General features: G+C 38.3%; 1 protein-coding gene across 19 annotated transcripts in view; it reads right to left on the minus strand.

The window, feature by feature from the left end:
- The window catches only part of SHLD2 (shieldin complex subunit 2), a 108,441-nt gene that overhangs the window by 9,671 nt on the left and 76,346 nt on the right, over positions 1–22,424 (minus strand). For 16 of the 19 annotated variants that reach the window (XR_012326544.1, XR_012326543.1, XR_004522620.2 and 13 more), the window contains 3 exons: positions 15,307–15,501; positions 14,836–14,970; positions 7,711–7,917 (listed from right to left, as the gene is read on the minus strand). Coding sequence is in view for 16 of the 19 variants with exons in the window: in XM_033842324.2 (XP_033698215.1) it covers positions 7,711–7,917; positions 14,836–14,970; positions 15,307–15,501 (537 nt within the window). In the remaining 3 variants the exon portion in view is untranslated. The remainder of the gene's footprint in view (positions 1–7,710; positions 7,918–14,835; positions 14,971–15,306; positions 15,502–22,424) is intronic. The other 3 variants (XM_073793375.1, XM_073793374.1, XM_073793376.1) reach the window with 2 other exon arrangements.

Consider the following 22,424-nt stretch of genomic DNA (forward strand, 5'->3'; position numbering starts at 1 on the left):
TAGTTCAGACACCTGAAACAATTAAAAACCAAACAAAATGTATGACACAACAATTCTCAAGACATTAGATATCAGACAACAAAGGACAGTGATCCCTAACAGATGAGAAGCAAAAGATGTAAGCCTGGTGACTGTCCCAGCTTACAAAGAGAGTTTCCTGGCTGTGGTGCAGGAAAGGGTACCCAGGCAGAGACTGGTGGTTTCCCTGAGTTGAGAGGAGACAGAGCTTTGAGTCTGGAAGGCTAGTATGGCTAGAGTTCTCAGGGTAGAGTACTAGAAAGATGAGAGCTACAAAGAGAGAGAACTCTGGAGAAGTGCAGAGGGAGAACTCTGGAGAAATGCAGAGGGTCCACCCCTTGGAGAATTCAACTGAGTATTAACCAATATATGTGACCAGAGGCCAAGGAAAGAACCAAGGAAAAGGATTACTGGGAACAATCACTGAAGCTTGTGCAGAGCTGGGAGTAGTGTATTTTCCCACCAGCTAGAGTGGAAAATCTTGTAATCCATAGGGCACTGGATAGAGAACTTAGAAGCTGTACTTGGAGGAAAATTTATGGCACTAAACTCCTACATTGGAAAAAAAAAAAAGTCTCATATCAACAACCTCAATTTCCACCTTAAGAAAGGTAAAAAAGTGAAACCTAAGAAAGCAGAAGAAAGGAAAAGTAAAAACCAGACAAGAAATCAATGGAATAGAAAATAGAAAAACAGAGAAATATTAATGAATATAAAAGGTAGTTATTTGAAAATATTAATAAAATTGGTAAAACTCTAGCGAAAATGATCCGTAAAAAAAAAAGAGAGAGGACACAAATTAGCAATATCAGGTAATACTGTTACAAGTCCAAGCTTGCTCTGTTCACCACCAGACAGGCCAATGAATCAGAGACCAGGAGTTGAGGCAAGGAATACAACTTTATTCGGAAAGCCGGCAGACCAAGAAGATGGCAGAATAGTGTCTCTGAAAAACCATCTTTTCTGGGTCTGGATGCCAGTTTCTTTTATACAATCAGAGAGGGAGAGGTGGTGAGGAAGTAAAGTAAAAGGGCCATCAGTCTTGCAAAACATCTCCTGGAACTGACCAAGCCTTGGTGAGGGGATGTGTTAGTTTCTTCTTTCTTGCAGCCATTCACAGGTGGGCAGGGTTCCCTGAGGCAGGCCATTATGTATGATTATAATACCAAAAGCAACGAAAAGCAAAGGTTAAAGTCAAACAGATCCAATGTTGAGTCCGATTTACCTCTTCCCCGTTACCAATATTACTACAGATTCTAGATATATCAAAAAGGATAATAAGAGAATATTATAACTTTATGCCAATAAATTGTTGTTGCTGTTATTGTGCCAACAACCTAGATGAAATGAACAGATTTCTTGAAAGATACAAACTACCAAAGCTCACTCAAGAAGAACAGATAACCAGAATAGTCCTATATCTATTAAATAAAATTAATTTGTAGTTAAACCTTCCAATAAAGAAAACTTCAGGCCCAGATGGCTTCCCTGAGTTCTATCAAACATGTACAGAAGAAATCAATCTAATTCTAAACAAACTCTTCCAGAAAACTGAAGAGGAAAAACTACATACCAACTCATTCTATGAGCATTGCTCTAACACCAGAACCAGAAAAAGATATGTAATAGGGAAGAGCTAAATGGGACTCCATGTTGGATCTGTTTCTTTGACTTTAACCTTTGCTTTCCGTTGCTTTTGTTATTATAATCATACATAATGGCCTGCCTCAGGGAACCCTGCCCACCTGTGAATGGCTGCAAGAAAGAAGAAATTAACACATCCCCTCACTGAGGCTGGCCATTCCAGGAGATGTTTTGCAAGACTGATGGATCTTTTTACTTCACTTCCTCGCCACCTCTCCCTCTCTAGTTTGCCTTTTTACTTTACTTCCCTCTCTGACTCTAGAAAAGAAACTGGCATCCAGACCCCGATGAGATGGTCTTTTGGGGACCCTAGTCCACCATCTTCATGGTCTGCTGGCTTTCCAAATAAAGTCGTATTCCTTGCCTCAACACCTCATCTCCCGATTTACTGGCCTGTCAGGCGGTGAGCAAAGTAAGCTTGGACTCGGTTACAGTTACTACAAGAAAAGAAAACTGCAGACAACACAGACATAAAAATTCTTATTAACAGGTGTTAGTGGGAATTCCCTGGCAGTCCAGCGGTTAGGTCTCCGTGCTTTCACTGCCAAGGGCCCAGGTTCTATCCCTGGTCAAGGAACTAAGATCTCACAGGCCATGCATGGCGCGGCCAAAAAAACAAAAAACCCAGAAATGCAAAGTTGGTTTAATATGCAAAAATCAATCAATGTAATTAATTATATTAAAAGATTGGGAAAAAACTATGATCATCTCAATTGATGGCGAAAAAGCATTTGAAAAATTCTAACATCCATTTCTGATTTAAAAAAAATTTTTTTCAGGACTTCCCTGGTGGCACAGTGGTTAAGAATCCTCCTGCCAATGCAGGGGACACGAGTTCAAGCCCTGGTCCGGGAAGATCCCACATGCCGCATACACCACAACTACTGAGCCCACGTGCCACAACTACTGAAGCCCACGTGCCTAGTGTCCGTGCTCCACAGCAAGAGAAGCCACCACAATGAGAAGCCCGTGCACTGCAACGAAGAGTAGCCCCTGCTCGCCACAACTAGAGAAAGCCTGCAAACAGCAACAAAGACCCAACACAGCCAAAAATAAATTTAAAAAAAAGAATTAAAAAACAATTTTTTTTCCAGAAAACTAGGAATAAAAGGGAACTTCATCAACCTGATAAAGGCATCTATGAAAAACATACAGCCAATATCATACTTACTAATGAAAGAATAAATGCTTTCTCCCTAAGATCAGAAACAAGGTAAAAATGCTTGCTCTTACAACTTTTTTTCAATATTGTATTAGAGGAGCTATCAAGTGTAACGAGGAAAGAAAAATAAATAAAAGGCATCCAGACTGGAAAGAAAGAAGTAAAACTGTCTTAACACAAATAAAATGACCATCTATGTAGAAAATCCAAATCCACCAAAGAGTTGCTATTGAGCTTAGTGGGTGTAGCAAAGTTACAAAATACAAGGTCAATATTTGAAAATCAACTGTATTTCTACATATTACCAATAAACAATTAAAACTGAAATTCTTAAAAATACCATTTATAATAGCATAAAAATAGAAACTAGGGATATGTCTGGCAAACAATGTGAAAGTCCTATACTCTGAAAACTACAAAACACAGCTAAGGAATTAAAGAAGATCTAAACAAATGGAGAGATACATCTTGTTCATGGATTGGCAAACTCAGTGTTAAGATGCTTCAGTTCTTCCCCAAATTGATCTATAGCTTCAACACAATCTCAATCAAAATCCCAGTAGGCTTTTTTTTGTAGAAATTGACAAACTGATTCTAAAATCCACATGGAAATGCAAAGGTTATAGAACAGCCAAAACAACTTTGAAAAGAACAAAGTTGGAAGGCTAACAATACCTGACTTCAAGACTTATCAGTATAAAACTTCAGTAATCAAAATAGTGTGCTATTGGTGGAAAGATAGACAAATAGATCAATAAGACAGAAGAAAGTCCAGAAATAGACCATACATGTGGACAACTGATTTTGACAAAGGTGCAAAGGCAATTCAATGGAATAATCTTTTCAACAACTAGTGCTTGAACAACTGGATAGTCATACAGCAAAAAACAAACCAAAAAAACCCAACTTCAAGCCATACCTCACGTTATATACAAAATTAACTCAAAATAGATCATAAACCCAAATTTAAAACCTAAAACTCTAAAACTTTTAGAATAACACGTAGGAGATAAATTTTTGTGACATTGGGTTAGGCAAAGATTTCCTAGAAATGACACCAAAAGCAGAATTCATACAAGAATAAATGGATAAACTGGACTTCATTAAAATTTAAAACTTGTGCTCTTCAAAAGACCTGGGTAAAATAATGAAAAGACAAGTAAAAGACTACAACAGAGGCAAGCAAAAGACAAGCAACATTTTTGCAAAGTTTATAGTTGATAAAGAATTTTGACTCAGGGAGTTCCCTGGTGGTTAGGATTCTGGGCTTTCACTGCTGTGGCCAAGGTTCAGTCCCTGGTCTGGGAACTGAGATCCTGCAAACTTCACAGCACAGCCAAAAAAAAAAAAAAAAAGAAAAAGAAAGAAAAATAATTTTTACCCAGAACATAAAGAACTCTCAAAATTCAATAAAACAATCAAGTCAATTTTTTTAGGTAGGCAAAAGATTTCAATCGACACTTCATCAAAGAAGATATAGAGTTGGCAATTAAGTACATAAAAGATGTTCAAAACCATCAGTCAATAAGGAAATGCAAATTAAAACCACAATGACCCATTACTACACACCTATTAGAATGAACAAAATTAAAAAGAATGCCCATACCAAGTGTTGAAGTAGGTGTGGAAAAAACAGAGCTCTCATACACTGCTGGTGGAAATGTAAAATGGTACAACTACTTTGGAAAACAGTTAGGCAGTTTATTTTTATTTTTTGGCACTTTCATTAAAAGTTAAATACATGCCTACCATATAATCCAGCTATTGACTCAGTTCCTAGGTATCTATTCATGAAAAAAGAAAGACTATGTCCATATAATGCCTTATACTTGAATGTTTATAGAAGCTTTATTTATAACAGCCAAGAACTGGAAACAACCCAGATGCCCATCCACAGCTGAACAGATAAACAAATCACAGTATATTCATATAATATGTACTACTGATACACACAACCACATAGATACATCTCAAAGAATTTGCTAAGTTAAAGACGCCAAACAAAACAATGTACATACTGCATGAGTTCATGTATACAAAACCATAGAGAATTCAAAGTAATCTCTACTGACAGAAAGCAGATTGATTGCCTGGAAGGATCTGGGGCAGGGATGAGGAGTCAGAAGAGATTACAGAGAGACAGCTGACGGTTTCATGACTGTGGTGACGGTTGCATGGGTTTCATGTCAAAACTCACCAATATGAATGTGCATGCTTTAAAAAAGGGTAATTTCCTATGTGAAAATTACATCCCCAAAACCCTGTTAAAAAAATTTTTTTTTTAATCTGACACTCTGAATCACATTTGAAAAGCACTAACTCTGGACTTCCCTGGTGACACAGTGGTTTGTGCCTGCCAATGCAGGGGACACGGGTTCAAGCCCTGGTCCGGGAAGATCCCACATGCCGCGGAGCAACTAAGCACGTGTGCCACAACTACTGAGCCTGCGCTCTAGAGCCTGTGAGCCACAACTACTGAGCCTGCGTGCCTAAAGTCCGTGCTTCACAAGAGAAGTCACCACAATGAGAAGACCGCTCACCGCAACAAAGAGTAGACGCCGCTCTCCGCAACTAGAGAAAAGCCCACGCACAGCAATGAAGACCCAATGCAGCCAAAAATAAATAATTAATTAAAAAAAAGAAAACCACTAACTCTGAAGTATCCTATTAACTGCATATGACACAACTCTTACATTTCTGTGGATGAACCAAAAGTGGGCATAGCATGCTAGTAAAAAAGCCCAAGAAATATAGTTGAGAATCTTAGCATGTGATCTCTTAGGAGCTTCAACTTATTTTATTTGGGACCAGATTCTTTTCACTAGCAAAACTGTCAAAATAATCTTAGTCCACTTAAAACACATTCAGCATTTAACAAAATCTAAAACCATCTATAAGAATTCAGAAAATTATTTATGCAGACTGGAGAATAAAGTTAAAATTCAGTATCAAGATCCAAAGTTCCTGAGTTATTCTTGATAACTCAACCTATAAAAGCACCAAAAATAGTAATCTTACACAAATTCTGAGGAAAATTTTTTTTTTTTTTTTTTAAGCGGCACTTGGGCCTCTCACTGTTGTGACCTCTCCCGTTGCGGAGCACAGGCTCCGGACGCGCAGGCTCAGCGGCCATGGCTCACGGGCCTAGCCGCTCCGCGGCATGTGGGATCTTCCCAGACCGGGGCACGAACCCGCGTCCCCTGCATCGGCAGGCGGACTCTCAACCACTGTGCCACCAGGGAAGCCCTGAGGAAAATTTTTGACCAAATTTTTCTTCTTCATTAAAACACTTAAATTATGTAACAATAAACCTGCAGATACATCTCCGTTTTTTCAACCCTTACTTGCCCTCTAAATACATTTCCTATGGACTTCCCTGGTGGCGCCGTGGTTGGGAATCCGCCTGCCAATGCAGGGGACACGGGTTCGAGCCCTGGTCTGGGAAGATCCCACATGCTGCGGAGCAACTGGGCCCATGCGTCCTAACGACTGAGCCTGCACTTTACAGCCCGCAAGCCACAACTAGTAAGCCCACGCACCCAGAGCCCATGCTCCGCAACAAGAGAAGCCACAGCAATGAGAAGCCCGCACACCGCATCGAAGAGTAACCCCTGCTTGCCTTGACTACAGAAAAGCCCGAAGACCCAACGCAGCCAAAAATAAATAAATAAATATTTAAAAATAAATAAATACATTTGCTATAGTAGCCACTGGAAAACTTTCTATTAGTTTCCCAAACTGATAATCACTGACATTTGCATTTAGCAAGCTTAATTATAGCTTTAAATCCTGTTTAATTTGTTATACCTTCAACCAGGAGTTAGCATCTTTCTAGCATCATTTCTGTAGTTAGGAATGTAATTTAGTGAAAAGTATTTCCCACTAAAATTGTAGCAGTTTATCTAGTTATTTTCACTATTTTATTCTCTCTTCATTCCAAAGTGTATAGCATTCTGAACCTAAAACATATGCCTTTTACTACTGCGCTCAAAATAAATTAATTATATTTAGTTCATGGAAATTGTGTGACTGTGTGTATAAAATTCATCAGGCATTCTTCCATGTAGTATGCTTCTGAGAATGAAATTTATACACACACTCACACTCACACACACATATTTGAGTTCAGGAAGTATGTTATTACATTATACAAAGCAGTAAGTAAATTCCATAAATTCTGTATCAATGTTAACTTTTAACACTCATGTGATAGATGATAGCTTAGTAACTTGATAAAATGTTTATCTCAACAGTGATTCTGGCTAGAGTCATTTTTCTATTTCTGGCTTATTAAATGATAAGCTGCTTTTAACTACATGCAAAAAATATTTTTAGGTAATCCCTAATAATACAAATTAACCTCAAAGGATTGTAGGCAAAATGTTAGGAAGATGTCAGTATCTGTTTCAGCTACTTACAGAGATCTATATTTCACTTTTATATTCAATTACATATTTTCCCCACAAATGGCAGCTTCTTTGCTTATATGAAAACTAGCAGACTTCCCTGGTGACACAGTGGTTAAGAATCCTCCTGCCAGTGCAGGGGACATGGGTTCAAGCCCTGGTCCAGGAAGATCCCACATGCTGCGGAGCAACTAAGCCCGTGTGCCACAACTACTGAGCCTGCGCTCCAGAGCCCACGAGCCACAACTACTGAGCCCATGTGCCACAATTACTGAAGCTCGTGTGCCTAGAGCCCGTGCTCCACAACAAGAGAAGCCACTGCAATGAGAAGCCCGAGCACCACAACGAAGAGCAGCCCCCGCTCTCCGCAACTAGAGAAAGCCTGAGTGCAGCAATGAAGACCCAACGCAGCCAAAAATTAATAAATAAATGTATTTAAAAAAACAAACTAGCAATGTCTTATATAAATAAAGGTCTTACCTGAACGCTTATCCTCTAGGTGTGTCGCTAAATCTGACATCTTCACAAAGGACGGTGTGTTTTTTTGAAATTTTGCTTTAAATGTAATTGCCCTTATATCATCATCAAACAGGCACTCACAGGATGACCATGGTGTCGTATGCAATTCTAGGTTCTCCAGGATGCAATTGCGCTGAACAAAAAGATATTTAAATTCCCAAATATAATCTTAAACAAAACAAAAACAAAAAGTTACCAAAAAGGAAATAATCTAGGCTCAAAATCAGATTAAATAGATTGACCTGATTAAATCAGTTAAATACAACTTTCATCACATTAAGGAATTTGGATATAAAGATGCAAAATATGAATGTTGTATTAAGGCAATAAGATAAGAATGCTAGAGATAATTTTAACAAAAATTTTTCTAAAGAATACTTGGTTTCCTAAACAGTCATAATTTATCATAACCAACTGCTTTTCAAAGTAGCAAACTCTCATTTTGATATCTACAGAAAAGATTTTTTAAAATAATGGCATAGAAATGGACGTCTGCCATAATGAATATTACTCATTGATTTTTCAACACCTTAGTTTCCTTTTATATTTATTCATTTATTTATTTATTATTTAGTTGCACTGGGTCTTAGTTGAAGCAGGTGGGCTTCCTTAGTTGTGGCTCTCAGGCTCCTTAATTGTGGCATATGGGCTCCTTAGTTGTGGCTTGAGAGCTCTTTAGTTGTGGCATGCGAACTGTTAGTTGTGGCATGCATGTGGGAATCTAGTTTCTTGATCAGGTATTGAACCTGGGCCCACTGCATTGGGAGTGCAGAGTCTTAACCACTGTGCCACCAGGGAAGTCCCCTTAGTTTTCTTATTTAGCTAATTTTTCCACAACAAAAAAAAGCATTTAGACTCAGTTGCTCCTATTTTTAATTCCCTTAGTAATAATTCTGAACCACAGTAGCACAGACCTTCTTGCCAAATAATCAGACTATAAATTAATAGATTCAACTTTAAAACTATATCAAAACAAAAAGAGGTCTCTTAGCACTAAGTTTTCTAATGACAGTTGTCTTTTTAGTTTCCCACATACTTCAGGCCATAAATCTAATTCACAACACCCTACCGGCTTCCTCAGTTTCTTTCATTGGACAGCTTTTTTTTTGTGGACAATTTTAAAACAAGTCAATACATCTGTATAGACAGAGCATCATTAGAAAGAACTAAAGCATATATATTCCAAGCTGTTGCTTAAAACCAATCACTATTTTAAAATAGCTTTCTTGCCTTATTATAAAATACATGCTTAGACATCACAGATAAGCAAAGAAATAAATGGCAGCTATAACCAACACCTCAGAATAAACACAGTTAATATTTTAGTGGCCATCTAGTTGTTCTCAATTTGTTTGATTTTTACTTATGTCAAATATATTTTTACATGTTATTAAGTATTATTCTACATTATTTTAAAATACTGCATAATATGTCATTGCACAGGTACACCAAAATCTTAAAAATTATTAGAGTAATCATCTCTTTTGGGGCATGTTTCTTATTTTTCACTATTATAAACAGTACTGTGATAACATATTTTTAGCTACATCTTTATGCACAACCATGATAAATTCCTATTAATTGTAATTGTTAGGCCAAAGGTATTCCAAATTCTAAGGCTTTCATATGCATTGTCAATTGTCCTCAAGAAAGGTTTTACCCCTGAAACTAATACACTGTAAGTCAGTTATACTTCAGTTAGAAAAACAGAAAAGAAAAAGAAAGGTTTGCCAATTTACATCTTCAATAGTTTAGGAGAGTGGCTATTTCCCAATATCTTCTCTTTTGATTTCTTAGCAGAAAAATCAGCTATGATTATTATTTTATTTGTCTGTCTCCCATTACTAGTAAGAGTAACTTTTTTCATATATTTATTGGCCACTTTAATTTCCTCTTTGGGGACTTGCCTGTTCATATCTATTGCCCATTCTTACAAGTATTTGTCTTTTGCCTTTGGCATTACTTTCTGACAAAATGCAATTTTTTCCTGGTTTTTCACTTGCATTTTAATTTTGTATATAGTGATTTTTAGTTGATTTTTAATGCAGTTTTTTGTTGCTGCATTTTATTTAGCCTACTAGTCTTTGGGCTCCAAATAAGTTCACTTATATTTTCTTCTAGTGCTCATTGTTCCTTTTTTAAAATAGTTGAATTTCTAATACACCTGTAATTTATTTTGGCACAAATATAAAGTATAAGTTTAATTCTTATTTTTTTCTCTAATTGTTAGCCAGATATTCCAAATATTATTTACTCTTTTTTAAAGGAAAAAAATTTGCTTTAATTTTTAAATTATAAAATAAAATATACTTTTTGTAAAATATTTAGACAGTAAAAGAGAAGTAATAGGTAAGATAAGATTGCCCAAGTTTCAATAAAATGGATAATGGGTACTTCAGTTAATTATATTATTCTGTCTATATGTTTGAAGTTTTTTAAAAATATATTTATACATTTATTTATTTTTGGCTGCATTGGGTCTTCGTTGCTGTGCTCAGGCTTTCTCTAGTTTTGGCGAGCAGGGGCTACTCTTCGTTGCAGTGCGTAGGCTTCTCATTGCGGTGGCTTCACTTGTTGTGGAGCATGGGCTTTAGGCACACAAGTTTCAGTAGTTGTGGCACGTGGGCTCAGTAGTTGTGGCTCAAGGGCTCTAGAGCACAGGCTCAGTACTTGTGGTGCACAGGCTTAACTGCTCCACAGCATGTGGGATCCTCCTGGACCAGGGCTCGAACCCATGTCCCCTGCATTGGCAGGCAGATTCTTAACTACTGCATCACCAGGGAGTCCCAGTTTGAAGTTTTTTATACTAAAAGGTTTAAAAAATAAATGCAGACTCCATACATGCATAAAATTCAAACTAAAGGTATAAAGAAAAAATAAAAACCACATAATACTACTATATAGAAATAGCCAGTGCTAGCATTTTAGTATCTGTATTTCCAGATTTTTTAGAATTAATTAATTAATTATTTTTGGCTGTGTTGGGTCGTCCGTGCTGCGCACGGGCTTTCTCTAGTTGTGGTGAATGTGGGGCTAATCTTCGTTGCGGTGCATGGGCTTCTCATTGCAGCGGCTTCTCTTATTGTGGAGCCGGGCTCTAGGTGCGCAGGCTTCAGTAGCTGCAGCACGTGGGCTCAGCAGTTGTGGCTTGCAGGCCCTAGAGAGCAGGCTCAGTAGTTGTGGTGCATGGGCTTAGTTGCTCCCCGGCATGTGGGATCTTCCCAGACCAGGAATCAAACCTGTGTCCCCTGCATTGGCAGGCAGATTCTCAACCACTACGCCACCAGGGAAGTCCCTGTATTTCCAGATTTTTTAATGTGTATATACATACTTATATATTCACTTTTATTAAAATGGGATCCTATTACACATGAAGTTTTATAACCTACTTTTTTAAACTAAATATTCTATAACATACATTTCTCCAGGCTAGTGAACATACATATCTTTGATAGTGAATATCTGTGTGTGTCTACCAGACCACAAATAACCCCCTTAACTGTTCTCCCACCCTCTGAAATAAGCTCAGATATTCCAACTGGTACTTTTTTTTTCTTTTTTTGTTTGGCCACTTAGTGCAGCATGAGGGAACTTAGTTCCCATACCCCCTACAATGGAAGTGCAGAGTCCTAACCACTGGACTGACAGGGAACTGCCTACTTTTTGACCCTGTCCTCCAGGCCACAGCTGACTGAATCAAATTCAACCTAGGCAATCAGATTCTCTTTGCTGGGAACTTAGAAATGGAACTGGTCTCTTAAAAGGAAAAGTAAAACAGGAGCTACAGAGTAACCATCTACTTTCTGTAAGGTTGAGAAGCAGGGAAAGTCTAGACTGAGTGAATAAGGCAGATCCACAGAGATGGTGCCTGGGACCCAAAAAGCCTTTCAGCTCCTAGCTCCAAGTCCCCCTGAAACCCATCACTCTTGTCCTACGTACTATGACATACTCCTGTATACTTCCAATATATCCCCCTTAATTGTTTAAGTTAACCACAATAGAGTTCTAGTTTTAACTACAAGCCCTCAGTGTCCAAGTTCAAATATAATTTCTTAATACATCCAATGGATTGCAAAACCTTCATGTGCATGCATTTTTAACTTTGTGATTCTTTTCTTATCATTTGAAACAAGCCAAGTTATTTCCTCCTCAAACTTGAGTCTTTTACTCCTTAAAGACAGTGGGAACCTTGAATGGCTGCCTGACCTGGGTTTTTTTGGTTTTTTTGGTTTTTCTGGCCATGCTGAGGGGCATGCAGGATCTTAGTTCCCCGACCAGGGACTGAAACCATGCCCCCTACAGTGCAAGCACGGAGTCTTACCCACTGGACCACTAGGGAAGTCCTCTGTACTTTATTCTTCATTCATTCATAAAGAAAATATCTACTAGCACAGGCAGTGCTGTGTGATGGGGATACAATGGTGAACAAGCTAGTCAGGGTGCTTTTATTCACAGACTTTACAACCTACTGGGAAATTTAGTTAATTACCAAGCAAGCAAATAAGCTGGATCATCTGTCTGCGTTAGGTGGCATGAGTGCTATACAAAGAGTGACCTGGGACTTCCCTGGTGGCGCAGTGGTTAAGAATCTTCCCTGGTGGCGCAGTGGTTAAGAATCTGCCTGCCAATGCAGGGGACACGGGTTCGAGCCCTGGTCCGGGAAGATCCCACATACTGCGGAGCAGCTAAGCCCGTGCTCCACAACTACTGAGGCTGTGCTCTAGAGCCTGCGAGCCACAACTAATGAAGCCCGTGCGCCAAGAGCCCGTGCTCCGCAACAAGAGAAGCCACCGCAATGAGAAGCTCGCGCTCCTCAACGAAGAGTAGCCCCCGCTCACCACAACTAGAGAAAGCCCCCTCGCAGCAACGAAGACCCAATGTAGACAAAAAAAAACAAAGAGTGACCTGATAGGGAGTGATTATGTATATTCATGTGTGAGGCCTCTCTGGGGAAATGAAATTGGAGAGCCATCCGTGTGGGAGAGCCGCAGGAAAAAGCACTCTAGGCAGGGGAAACATGTAAATTCAAGATCCCAAGGCAGGAAAAAGGCTGGCATGTTCAAGTAACAGAAAGGAGTTAAGCTAGTAGGTCTGAGGGAGACTGACCAGTACTGAGACAATTCGTGATACAATTCTGTATTTGAATCATGAATACATGCCCTTAGGCATGTACGGATATCAAACCTCCGTGCAGACATAACTGTGATTTTGCATGAAGTATAATTATAAAGGTTGAGATCACTTGTATTATTCTGTGCTTAATTAGTAATGTCACGAGAGTACTTTATTGTAATCTGTTATACTTTTAAAGTATTAGACTTCTATTAAATGATTTCAGGAGAACATTGCATTGGAAAGGCATTTAGCTCTGAATAGCCTATTTTATGCATACTCAATTCCCAAGAAGCCCACCCTCATTAGGACCTAAACTGTGACCAACACTTGCTACCATTTGGTATGAGGCATACCAAATTCCTACTAACAACGCATATTTCTAACAAACGCAAATTGGGGATTAGTTTCTTATTATTCTTCTTCAAAACATTGACTCTGTTATCTTCAGTATTCAGTAATGACTGCTTGACGATCATTTCTGATTATATCACCTAAATGTGAGTCTGTTTTCCTTGGGAACAAGTAAAACCAGGGCCCAGTACAGAAAGAATAATACAGAGAATGCCTTAAGAAGAAAAAAGAAATACTAAATGAATAGACAGAATGCTAACAATTTGTGAAAGTAGAATCACTTACTTAAATGAGTCTTCAAAATTGGTATTTTCCCATTTTAGAAAGAATGATCTTGAGGTATTAAGGTGGATATTAAAACTTAAAAAACAATGATTATAAATAAACATGCTGAATGAATGAACAAAGAACAACTACACCTTAATTCCTGGATTCATAAATTTTCAATATTAACTTAAATATCATAGAATTATCTAGGGATAACTACAATTCCTCTTCTATTAACCAAATAACTATTAGTTTTAAAAGAATATTCATATTAAGCATGGAGCAATCTGCTTTGCTACAGCTGCACTGTAATTGGAATGACACCTTCGACCTACATTCTGCTCAACATGCAGTAGACTCATGTTCCTGGCCATGGCATGGTGGTCAACAATGATGGTTTGTCTATCATTGACACATGTTTCAGATTTCTCAACCAAACAAATATTTGTCACTGTTTGATGTTAACAAAAAAGTCAAAAGTCAAATCCTAGTTATGGGCTATTAATGATTAAGAGAGACAATGTGATAGATCTTTATTTTTTTTTGTTTGTTTATTTTTGTGATAGATCTTTAGATAACTATTTTGAAATAGAAGTTTGAAAGAAACATTAACTCTTTCAGGTAAAAAAGAATGGGTCACATACTTAATCTTTGCATTAATTTAGCAGAGTAAAATAACTCATAAGCCAGTAATTAAACTGTCTCTGATTGCTACAGCTAAAGGATCTCACAATATCAAAAGGAAGGTGTTATACTATTTTATTGAAACATCAATTCCATTTAATTCAATACATCATAAGTGATTAACTTATGCTTCAAAGGAAAATGTAATCATGTGTCATACTTTAAACATGAACATTCTATGGATGGCTAACAGTCCACACTTTTAAAACAACTGGAATAAAAACCTGGGGCACAGTAATTTATTAAACAGTAACACTGCGACTTGAAAGAGTTAATGCAACTCCCCTAACATCTGCCCTATAACCAGAGAGAAGTTTATTTATCAGAGTACTTTGGCTGAATAAAAATTGTAGACGCGTCTCCAGAATTAAATTTTTAAACAACATTATCCAAAGAAGGTAAGATCTTCACTATAAAGGTAAAGTAGCATACCTGGGAATAAACAGAAGATTTTATTTTGCTACCATTAATTATAGAAGACTTTTTAGATCACTGAATTGCTTACAGGAGGTATAAAATTATAACAGAAGAAATCTGCAAAAGAATATTCAATCATGATCAATTATATTTCAAACGTAGTCTGATCTCCAGAGTCTCTTCATCTTAGGCCCATAAGCATTAATCATTTACCTAACTATAAATAGATTTAATGCTTTTTGGTGTATTTACCTTTTTTCCTTTGAAGTTGAGGGTACCAGGCTGCTCCAGGACCCCATAATACAAGCACATAATGTTGACCTTGGGCCTGTTCCACTGTTAACATAATTTTCCTTTGCTTCTGTCCTCTATAACTGTATAATGCCTCTGGAAAAGGAAAAGGAATATTTTAGTTGGCATTACTCTATTACCTGTGATACTGTACTTCAGTGTCTAATGATATCTACTGATAACCAAATGGTACACTAAGATGGTCCTGTATCTTAATTTTTTTTAATTGAAGTACAATTGATTTACAATATTGTGTTAGTTTCAGGTATACAGCACGATTCAGAAGAATATACATATATATATTCTTCAGATTCTCTTCCCTTATAAATTATTACAAAATATTGAGTATAGTTCCCTGTGCTATACAGTAGGTCCTTATTGTACCTTAATTTTTTTATAACCTAAAATTAAGGAGGAACCCAAAATGTTTACCTGTCAGTATAGTGATATCAACAACTCTTAGAACTGCATGGACTAATACGTCTGGCTGAAGCTGCTCCAATTCTACAAATTCTATACTGCTCATTTTCTGAAGCTGCCTCTGAGGAAGATCTCTGAGATAGGAATGTTTTGAAGACACATACGCCAGTAAGTCTTGAAGTACAATATCACTAACCATACTGGAATCTAAGAAAGAAAGAAAAAAAAAGACCACATGTACAAAAAATGGAAACATTATATTTTCCTAATAACATGATATCTTCTTAGAACTGTTTTTTATGTTGTAAAGTGTGATTAAATGTGAAACATGATTTCATTTCTATAAAACATGTAGCTTATTCTTGAATCAGTTTAGATGCCAAAATAGGCCTGATATTTTTAACCAATGGAAATGGAATTATTTACCATCTCCAGAAAACTTGCCCTGCTCCCTTACTTCTCTATTTTGTTAATACTATCATTTTTCCACCACTTAACCAAGACCAATATTTCAATTATTTTCTGATTTCTCCATTACCCTGTTGTATCCAACCAGTTCCCTAACTCCTGGAGTCTGATCTGATCACGTCTTCCTCAACTATCCCAGCCACTGCTATTCTTCCTCAAGACTGTTAGCATTTCTCATCTGAAATACTCGGAGACTCCCCTAACTGGCTCTCCCAGAACATGCCTTATTCCTTCTCACTGCTAAGCCTCTGCCTTCACTATATTCACTGGCTATAATGCTGTCCTCCTCCTCTCTCTGCATCCAAATACTACACAGAAAAACAACCACTATAGACTCCCAGTGATTTCTCCTTCCCCTGAACTTAGTTTTTATCTCTCTCATTTGGCATTTGTGCATGCGTTACTTTATATTTCTCTTGATTGTAGATCGATTATTTAATGCTTAGGTCATTATGCTACTTAGATGTTTTTCTCTCCTGTCTCAAGTTTTTTCCTCATTTTTATATGTACTTTACATACAATAAAATACACATTTTAAATGTACAGATTGATGAGTTTTGCTGATTAAAATTTAATTTCCCTGAAGGAAAGGGAGGTATGTTTGAATAAGTGACTGATTGTTGACGAAAAATAAGATCATAGCAAAAAACAGGAGTACTTTTTAAAAAGCAGAGTCTATTAACTGATGTCAATAGAAAAAAATAAATGATTCTTCTTTCCTTCTCCCAGTATCATTTTCATCCTAATGTATTTCTTGTGCCACACTAAAGCCTCATTATTCACTCACTCATCAGTAAACCATCCACTATGTGCCAGGCATTATACCAGGTGCTACGGACACAAAGACATGAACCCAAGGCTGAAGAAATTATCAACCTAGAGGTTGATAACCAACAATGGGCTTAGGGTATATGCAGTATATGTAAGCATTCCTAAGAGCACACCAAAAGAACTGCCCTGGGAAATTGGAAGAGGCTTTACTGAGGAAATATTTAGCAAGGTTTTGGAAAAATGCCTAATAAAAAAGGTTTCTAGGTAGTAACTGGGAAGGATAGTATATTTCCAGAGAAGGGACTGGTAATCCTTTATGTACCTTAGACGCTTTTGATATTCTGATAAAGCATAGAGACCCATTATCAGAATAATTTTTTTTTTTATGAATAGAGTTTATTTATTTATTTTTGGCTGCGTTGGGTTTTCGTTGCTGCTTGCGTGCTTTCTGTAGTTGTGGCGAGCGGGGGCTACTCTTCGTTGCGGTGCGCAGGCTTCTAATTGCGGTGGCTTCTCTTATTTTGGAGCACGGGCTCTAGGTGCGCAGGTTTCATTAGTTGTGACTCATGGGCTCTAGAGAGCAGGCTCAGCAGTTGTGGCTCACGAGCTTAGTTGCTCCGTGGCATGTGGGATCTCCCCAGACTAGGGCTCGAACCTGTGTCCCCTGCAGTAGCAGGCGGATTCCTTAACCACTGCGCCACCAGAGAAGTCCCCAGAATAATATTTTTATAACAGCTTTATTGGAATATAACTTACATACATAAAGTTCACCCTTTTAAAGTGTACAATTCAGTGTTTTTTTTAGTATTTCACAAAGTTGTGTAACTATTACCATTATCTAATTTTAGAACATTTTTATTACAGAATAATATTTTTAAGTTCATGAAATGAAATAGGATAGTAAAACCAATTATATGGAAATACAGTAATCAAAATACTTTTAAAACTGGGGATAACCTATGAGCCTCATTAAAACATTAAATAACAAGATACAGCAGAGTATGCAGCAACTACTATAATTTCAAAGTATGCCAAAGTATCATGGGCATAAATGATACTCAAGTTATCTTCAACAGCTGTAATGTGATATGAAAATATATGTGTTTTCCACTGGTGACCAAGCCACAAGTATTGATAATATTACTGTGGATTGTCACCTTATTCATAATGGAAGGAAATGCTAATTTTCAATAAGCAATTAGTGAAAATAAAGATGTAATATCTTACTGTTACCAGAGATGGAGGTGGGGGGAGGGGGAACTGGATGAAGACAGTCAAAAGGTACAAAGTTCCAGTTATAAGATAAATAAGTACTAGGGGTGTAATGTACAACATGATAAATATAATGAACACTGCTGTACATTATATATGAAAATGGTTAAGAGAGTAAATCTGAAGTGTTCTTATCACAAGGAAAAAGAATATTTTTCTATTTCTTTAATTTTGTATCTATATAAGATGACAGATATTCACTAAACTTACTGTGATAATCATTTCATGATGTACGTAAGTCAAATCATTATGCTGTATGCCTTAAACTTATACAGTGCTGTATGTCAATTATATCTCAATAAAACTGGAAGGGAAAAAAAGATGTAATGTCTTCCCAACCAAGTTTATGGACGCTTTAATGTAGAGGAATCAATTTTCATAGATGAAAGAGTAGGAAGAACTTTTAGAAGGCTAGTGACCATCCAGCAGATGAAAGGGCTAGAAACCAGGCAAGACTGCTTGAAGGGGAAAACGGTGATAGATTTGTGAACTAGTTCTGAGGTAGAATCCAAGAAGCAATTAGATGTGGAGGGTAAAGAAAAGACTGCAGAAGACATCAAGATTTCTGGCACAGTTGAGTGGATGGATAAAAACAAATGTTCTAAAGCTTTTAGAATCTGAAAAATGAAATCTATTCTAATTAAGGTTACTCAATTCCTAAATGAATTTTATAAAATAATGGTGATAGCATAACAAAGATAATGAGCATAAGAGAAAAGAACAGACAGTATGAAAGATGAATGAGAAAAAGGGGAAGAGTGGGGATAAGGAGACCAATTAGGTTACAGCAAAACCCAACTCTAGATATCTCCTTCCACAGCTCCAGTTTATTCACCAGGCCTCCTGATTCCTCCTTCACAATATTTCCAGCACATTTGGAATCAGAAAAACTGGGTTCAATTCTGACTTTGTCAATAATGACTCCTCTGAACTTGTACTTAACATCTCTGGGCTTTATTCTTTATCTACAATAAGAGCTTTTTTGGGGGAAAATAGATTGCTAATATCAAATTATTTACTTATTCTTACTTCATAAAAATTTGTACAGAAACATCCGATTACTTAGATTTCAAATAAAATAGTCTACTTCATGAAAACATTGTGTTAAAACTTAGATTTATATACTTAATTTAATAATATTTAAGATAAATTTATATCCTGTCACATTATCAGGACTAGGTTTGTAAAATTTATAACACCTTACTGTAATGAGGAAAGAACAAGAGCACAATACACATATGGATCAGAAGTAAGAATGCTCTCATGAGTTGTAACAACTTGCAAAAACAAAAAAACAAAAAAGCTCTTAACTAAACTAACCAAATTGATTTATTCTTTCAGAAGAAAAACAATTGCAATATTATCAAAGTATCAACTGTTAACTATTTCCCTAAACCAAACAAAAAAAGCCTTAGAATATACTTTATTTAGCTACTAACTTGTGTAACCTGTGAAAAACAAGGCAATATAAATTCCTATGTAAGTATAAAAACAAATTTGAAGTAACCTCTAAAGGTTATTTAATTAGCTCAAGGTTTTTCACATTGTTCTACAAAACCTGAAGCTCCCCAGGTTCCATGGGATATTCTCCATCCAGAATTAGATCCTAAGATTTTTATGAAATTACTGAACTAGAGCAATCTTACTTGAATCTACATCAAATCTTACTTGAACTATATTTGGTTCTTAAAACCAGAACTATCTACAACATCTGTCTCTCAAATCCCTTGCAAAATATTTACATACCATGTTATTTTCATTATTGTAAAACATTCTTTACCCTTCCATTGTATTAACATCTATAAAACATTTATAAAAAGCCATTTAGCTCCTTGGAAATATGATTTCGAAGATGTAGCAACTTCGAATGCTCATAATAAAAGATTAAACTTTAATCTTTTTTTTCCTAAACTTTAATCCTTTAAAGAAATCCCAAAATTAAAAATTGGCTGACTTCGGAATGAGAGGAAGATGGCGGAAGAGTAAGACGCGGAGATCACCTTCCTCCCCATAGATACACCAGAAATACATCTACACGTGGAACAACTCCTACAGAAAACCTACTGAAGGCTGGCAGAAGACCTCAGACCTCCCAAAAGGCAAGAAACTCCCCACGTACCTGGGTAGGGCAAAAGAAAAAAAAAGAAAAAACAGAGACAAAAGAATAGGGACGGCACCTGCACCCGTGGGAGGGAGCTGTGAAGGAGTAAAAGTGTCCACACACTAGGAAGCCCCTTCGCGGGAGGAGACTGCGGGAGGCGGAGGGGGGAGCGCCGAAGCTGCGGAGGAGAGCACAGCAACGGGTGCGGAGGGCAAAGCGGGGAGATTCCCAAACAGAGGATAGGTGCCGACCGGCACTCACCAGCCCGGGAGGCTTGTCTGCTCCCCCGCCGGGGCGGGCGGGGCTGCGAGCTGAGGCTCTGAGGCTCGGGTTTCGGTTTCGGACGGAGCGCACAGGGAGAGGACTGGGGTTGGCGGCTTGAACATAGCCTGAAGGGGTTAGTGCACCACGGCTAGCCGGGAGGGAGTCCAGGGGAAAAGTCTGCGCCTGCCGAAGAGGCAAGAGACATTTTCTTCCTTCTTTGTTTCCTGGTGCGTGAGGAGAGGGGTTTAAGAGCGCTGCTTAAAGGAGCTCCAGAGACGGGCGCGAGCCGCGACTAAAACCGCGAACCCCAGAGACGGGCGCGAGCCGCGGCTAAAATCGCGGACCCCAGAGACGGGCGGGAGACGCTAAGGCTGCTGCTGCCGCCACCAAGGGGCCTGTGTGCGAGCACAGGTCACTCTCCACACCCCTCTTCCGCGGAGCCTGTGCAGCCCGCCACTGCCAGGTTCCCGGGATCCAGGGACAACTTCCCCGGGAGAACGCACAGCGGGCCTCAGGCTGGTGCAAAGTCACGCCGGCCTTTGCCACAGCAGGCCCGCCCCTCCCTCCCCCCAGGCCTGAGTGAGCCAGAGCCCCCGAATCAGCGGCTCCTTTAACCCGGTCCTGTCTGAGCAAAAAACAGACGCCCACCAGCGACCTACACGCAGAGGCGGGGCCAAATCCAAAGCTGAGCCCCGGTGAGCTGTGAGAACAAAGAAGAGAAAGGGAAATCTCTCCCAGCAGCCTCAGAAGCAGCGGATTAAAGCTCCACAATCAACTTGATATACCCTGCATCTGCGGAATACCTGAATAGACAACCAATCATCCCAAATTAAGGAAGTGGACTTTAGGAGCAAGATCTATGATTTTTTTTCCCTTTTCCTCTTTTTGTGAATGTGTATGTGTATGCTTCTGTGTGAGATCTTGTCTGTATAGTCTTGCTTCCACCATTTGTCCTAGGGTTCTATCCGTCCATGGTTTTCTTTTTAAATTTTTTTCTTAATAATTAATTTTAATTTTAATAACGTTATTATACTTTACCTTCGTTCTTTCTTCCTTTCTTTCTTTCCCTTCTTCCTTCCTTCCCTCCTTTAGACAACGAATCATCCCAAATTGAGGAGGTGGTCTCTGAGAGCAAGATTTATGATTTTTCCCCCTTTACCTCTTTTAGTGAGGGTGTATGTGTATGCTTCTGTGTAAGATTTTGTCTGTATAGCTTTGCTTCCAACATTTGTCCTAAGGTTCTATCCATCCCTTTTTTTTTTCTAAATAAGAATTTTTTAATTCAATAACTTTATTATACTTTATTTTATTTTTACTGTATCTTCTTTCTTTCTTTTTTCCTGCTTTCCCTCCTTCCTTCCTTCCTCTCTCCCTCCCTCCCTCCTTTCTTTCCTTCTTGCCTTCTTTCCTTCTTTGCTTCTTTCTTTCTTTCTTCCTTCCTTCCTTCCTTCCCTCCTTTCCTTCTTTCTTTCCTCATACTTCTACTAATTCCCTCTACTTTTTCTCCCTTTTATTCTGAGCTGTGTGGATGAAAGGCTCTTGGTGCTCCAGCCAGGAGTCAGGGCTCTGCCTCTGAGGTAGGACAGCCAACTTCAGGACACTGGTCAACAAGAGACCGCCCAGCTCCACATAATATCAAACGGCGAAAATATCCCAGAGACCTCCATCTTAACACCAGCAGCCAGCTTCACTCAACGACCAGCAAGCCACAGTGCTGGACAACCTATGCCAAACAACTAGCAAAGCAGGAACACAACCCCACCCATTAGCAGAGAGGCTGCCTAAAATCATAATAAGGCCACAGACACCCCGAAACACACCACCAGACATGAACCTGCCCACTAGAGAGACAAGATCCAGCCTCATCCACCACAACACAGGCACTAGTCCCCTCCACCAGGAAGCCCACACAACCCACTGAACCAACCTTAGCCACTGGAGACAGACATCAAAAACAGCGGAAATTATGAACCTGCAGTCTGCAAAAAGGAGACACTAAACACAGTAAGATAAGCAAAATGAGAAGACAGAAAAACACACAGCAGATAAAGGAGCAATATAAAAATGCACCAGACCTAACAAATGAAGAGGAAAGAGGCAGTCTACCTGAAAAAGAATTCAGAATAATGATAGTAAGGATGATCCGAAATCTTGGAAATAGAATGGACAAAATGCAAGAAACAGTTAACAAGGACCTAGAAGAAATAAAAATGAAACAAGCAACGATGAACAACACAATAAATGAAATTAAAAG

Source organism: Tursiops truncatus, chromosome 16, assembly GCF_011762595.2.
Source record: "Tursiops truncatus isolate mTurTru1 chromosome 16, mTurTru1.mat.Y, whole genome shotgun sequence".
In the NCBI taxonomy this organism is placed as follows: Eukaryota; Metazoa; Chordata; class Mammalia; order Artiodactyla; family Delphinidae; genus Tursiops; species Tursiops truncatus.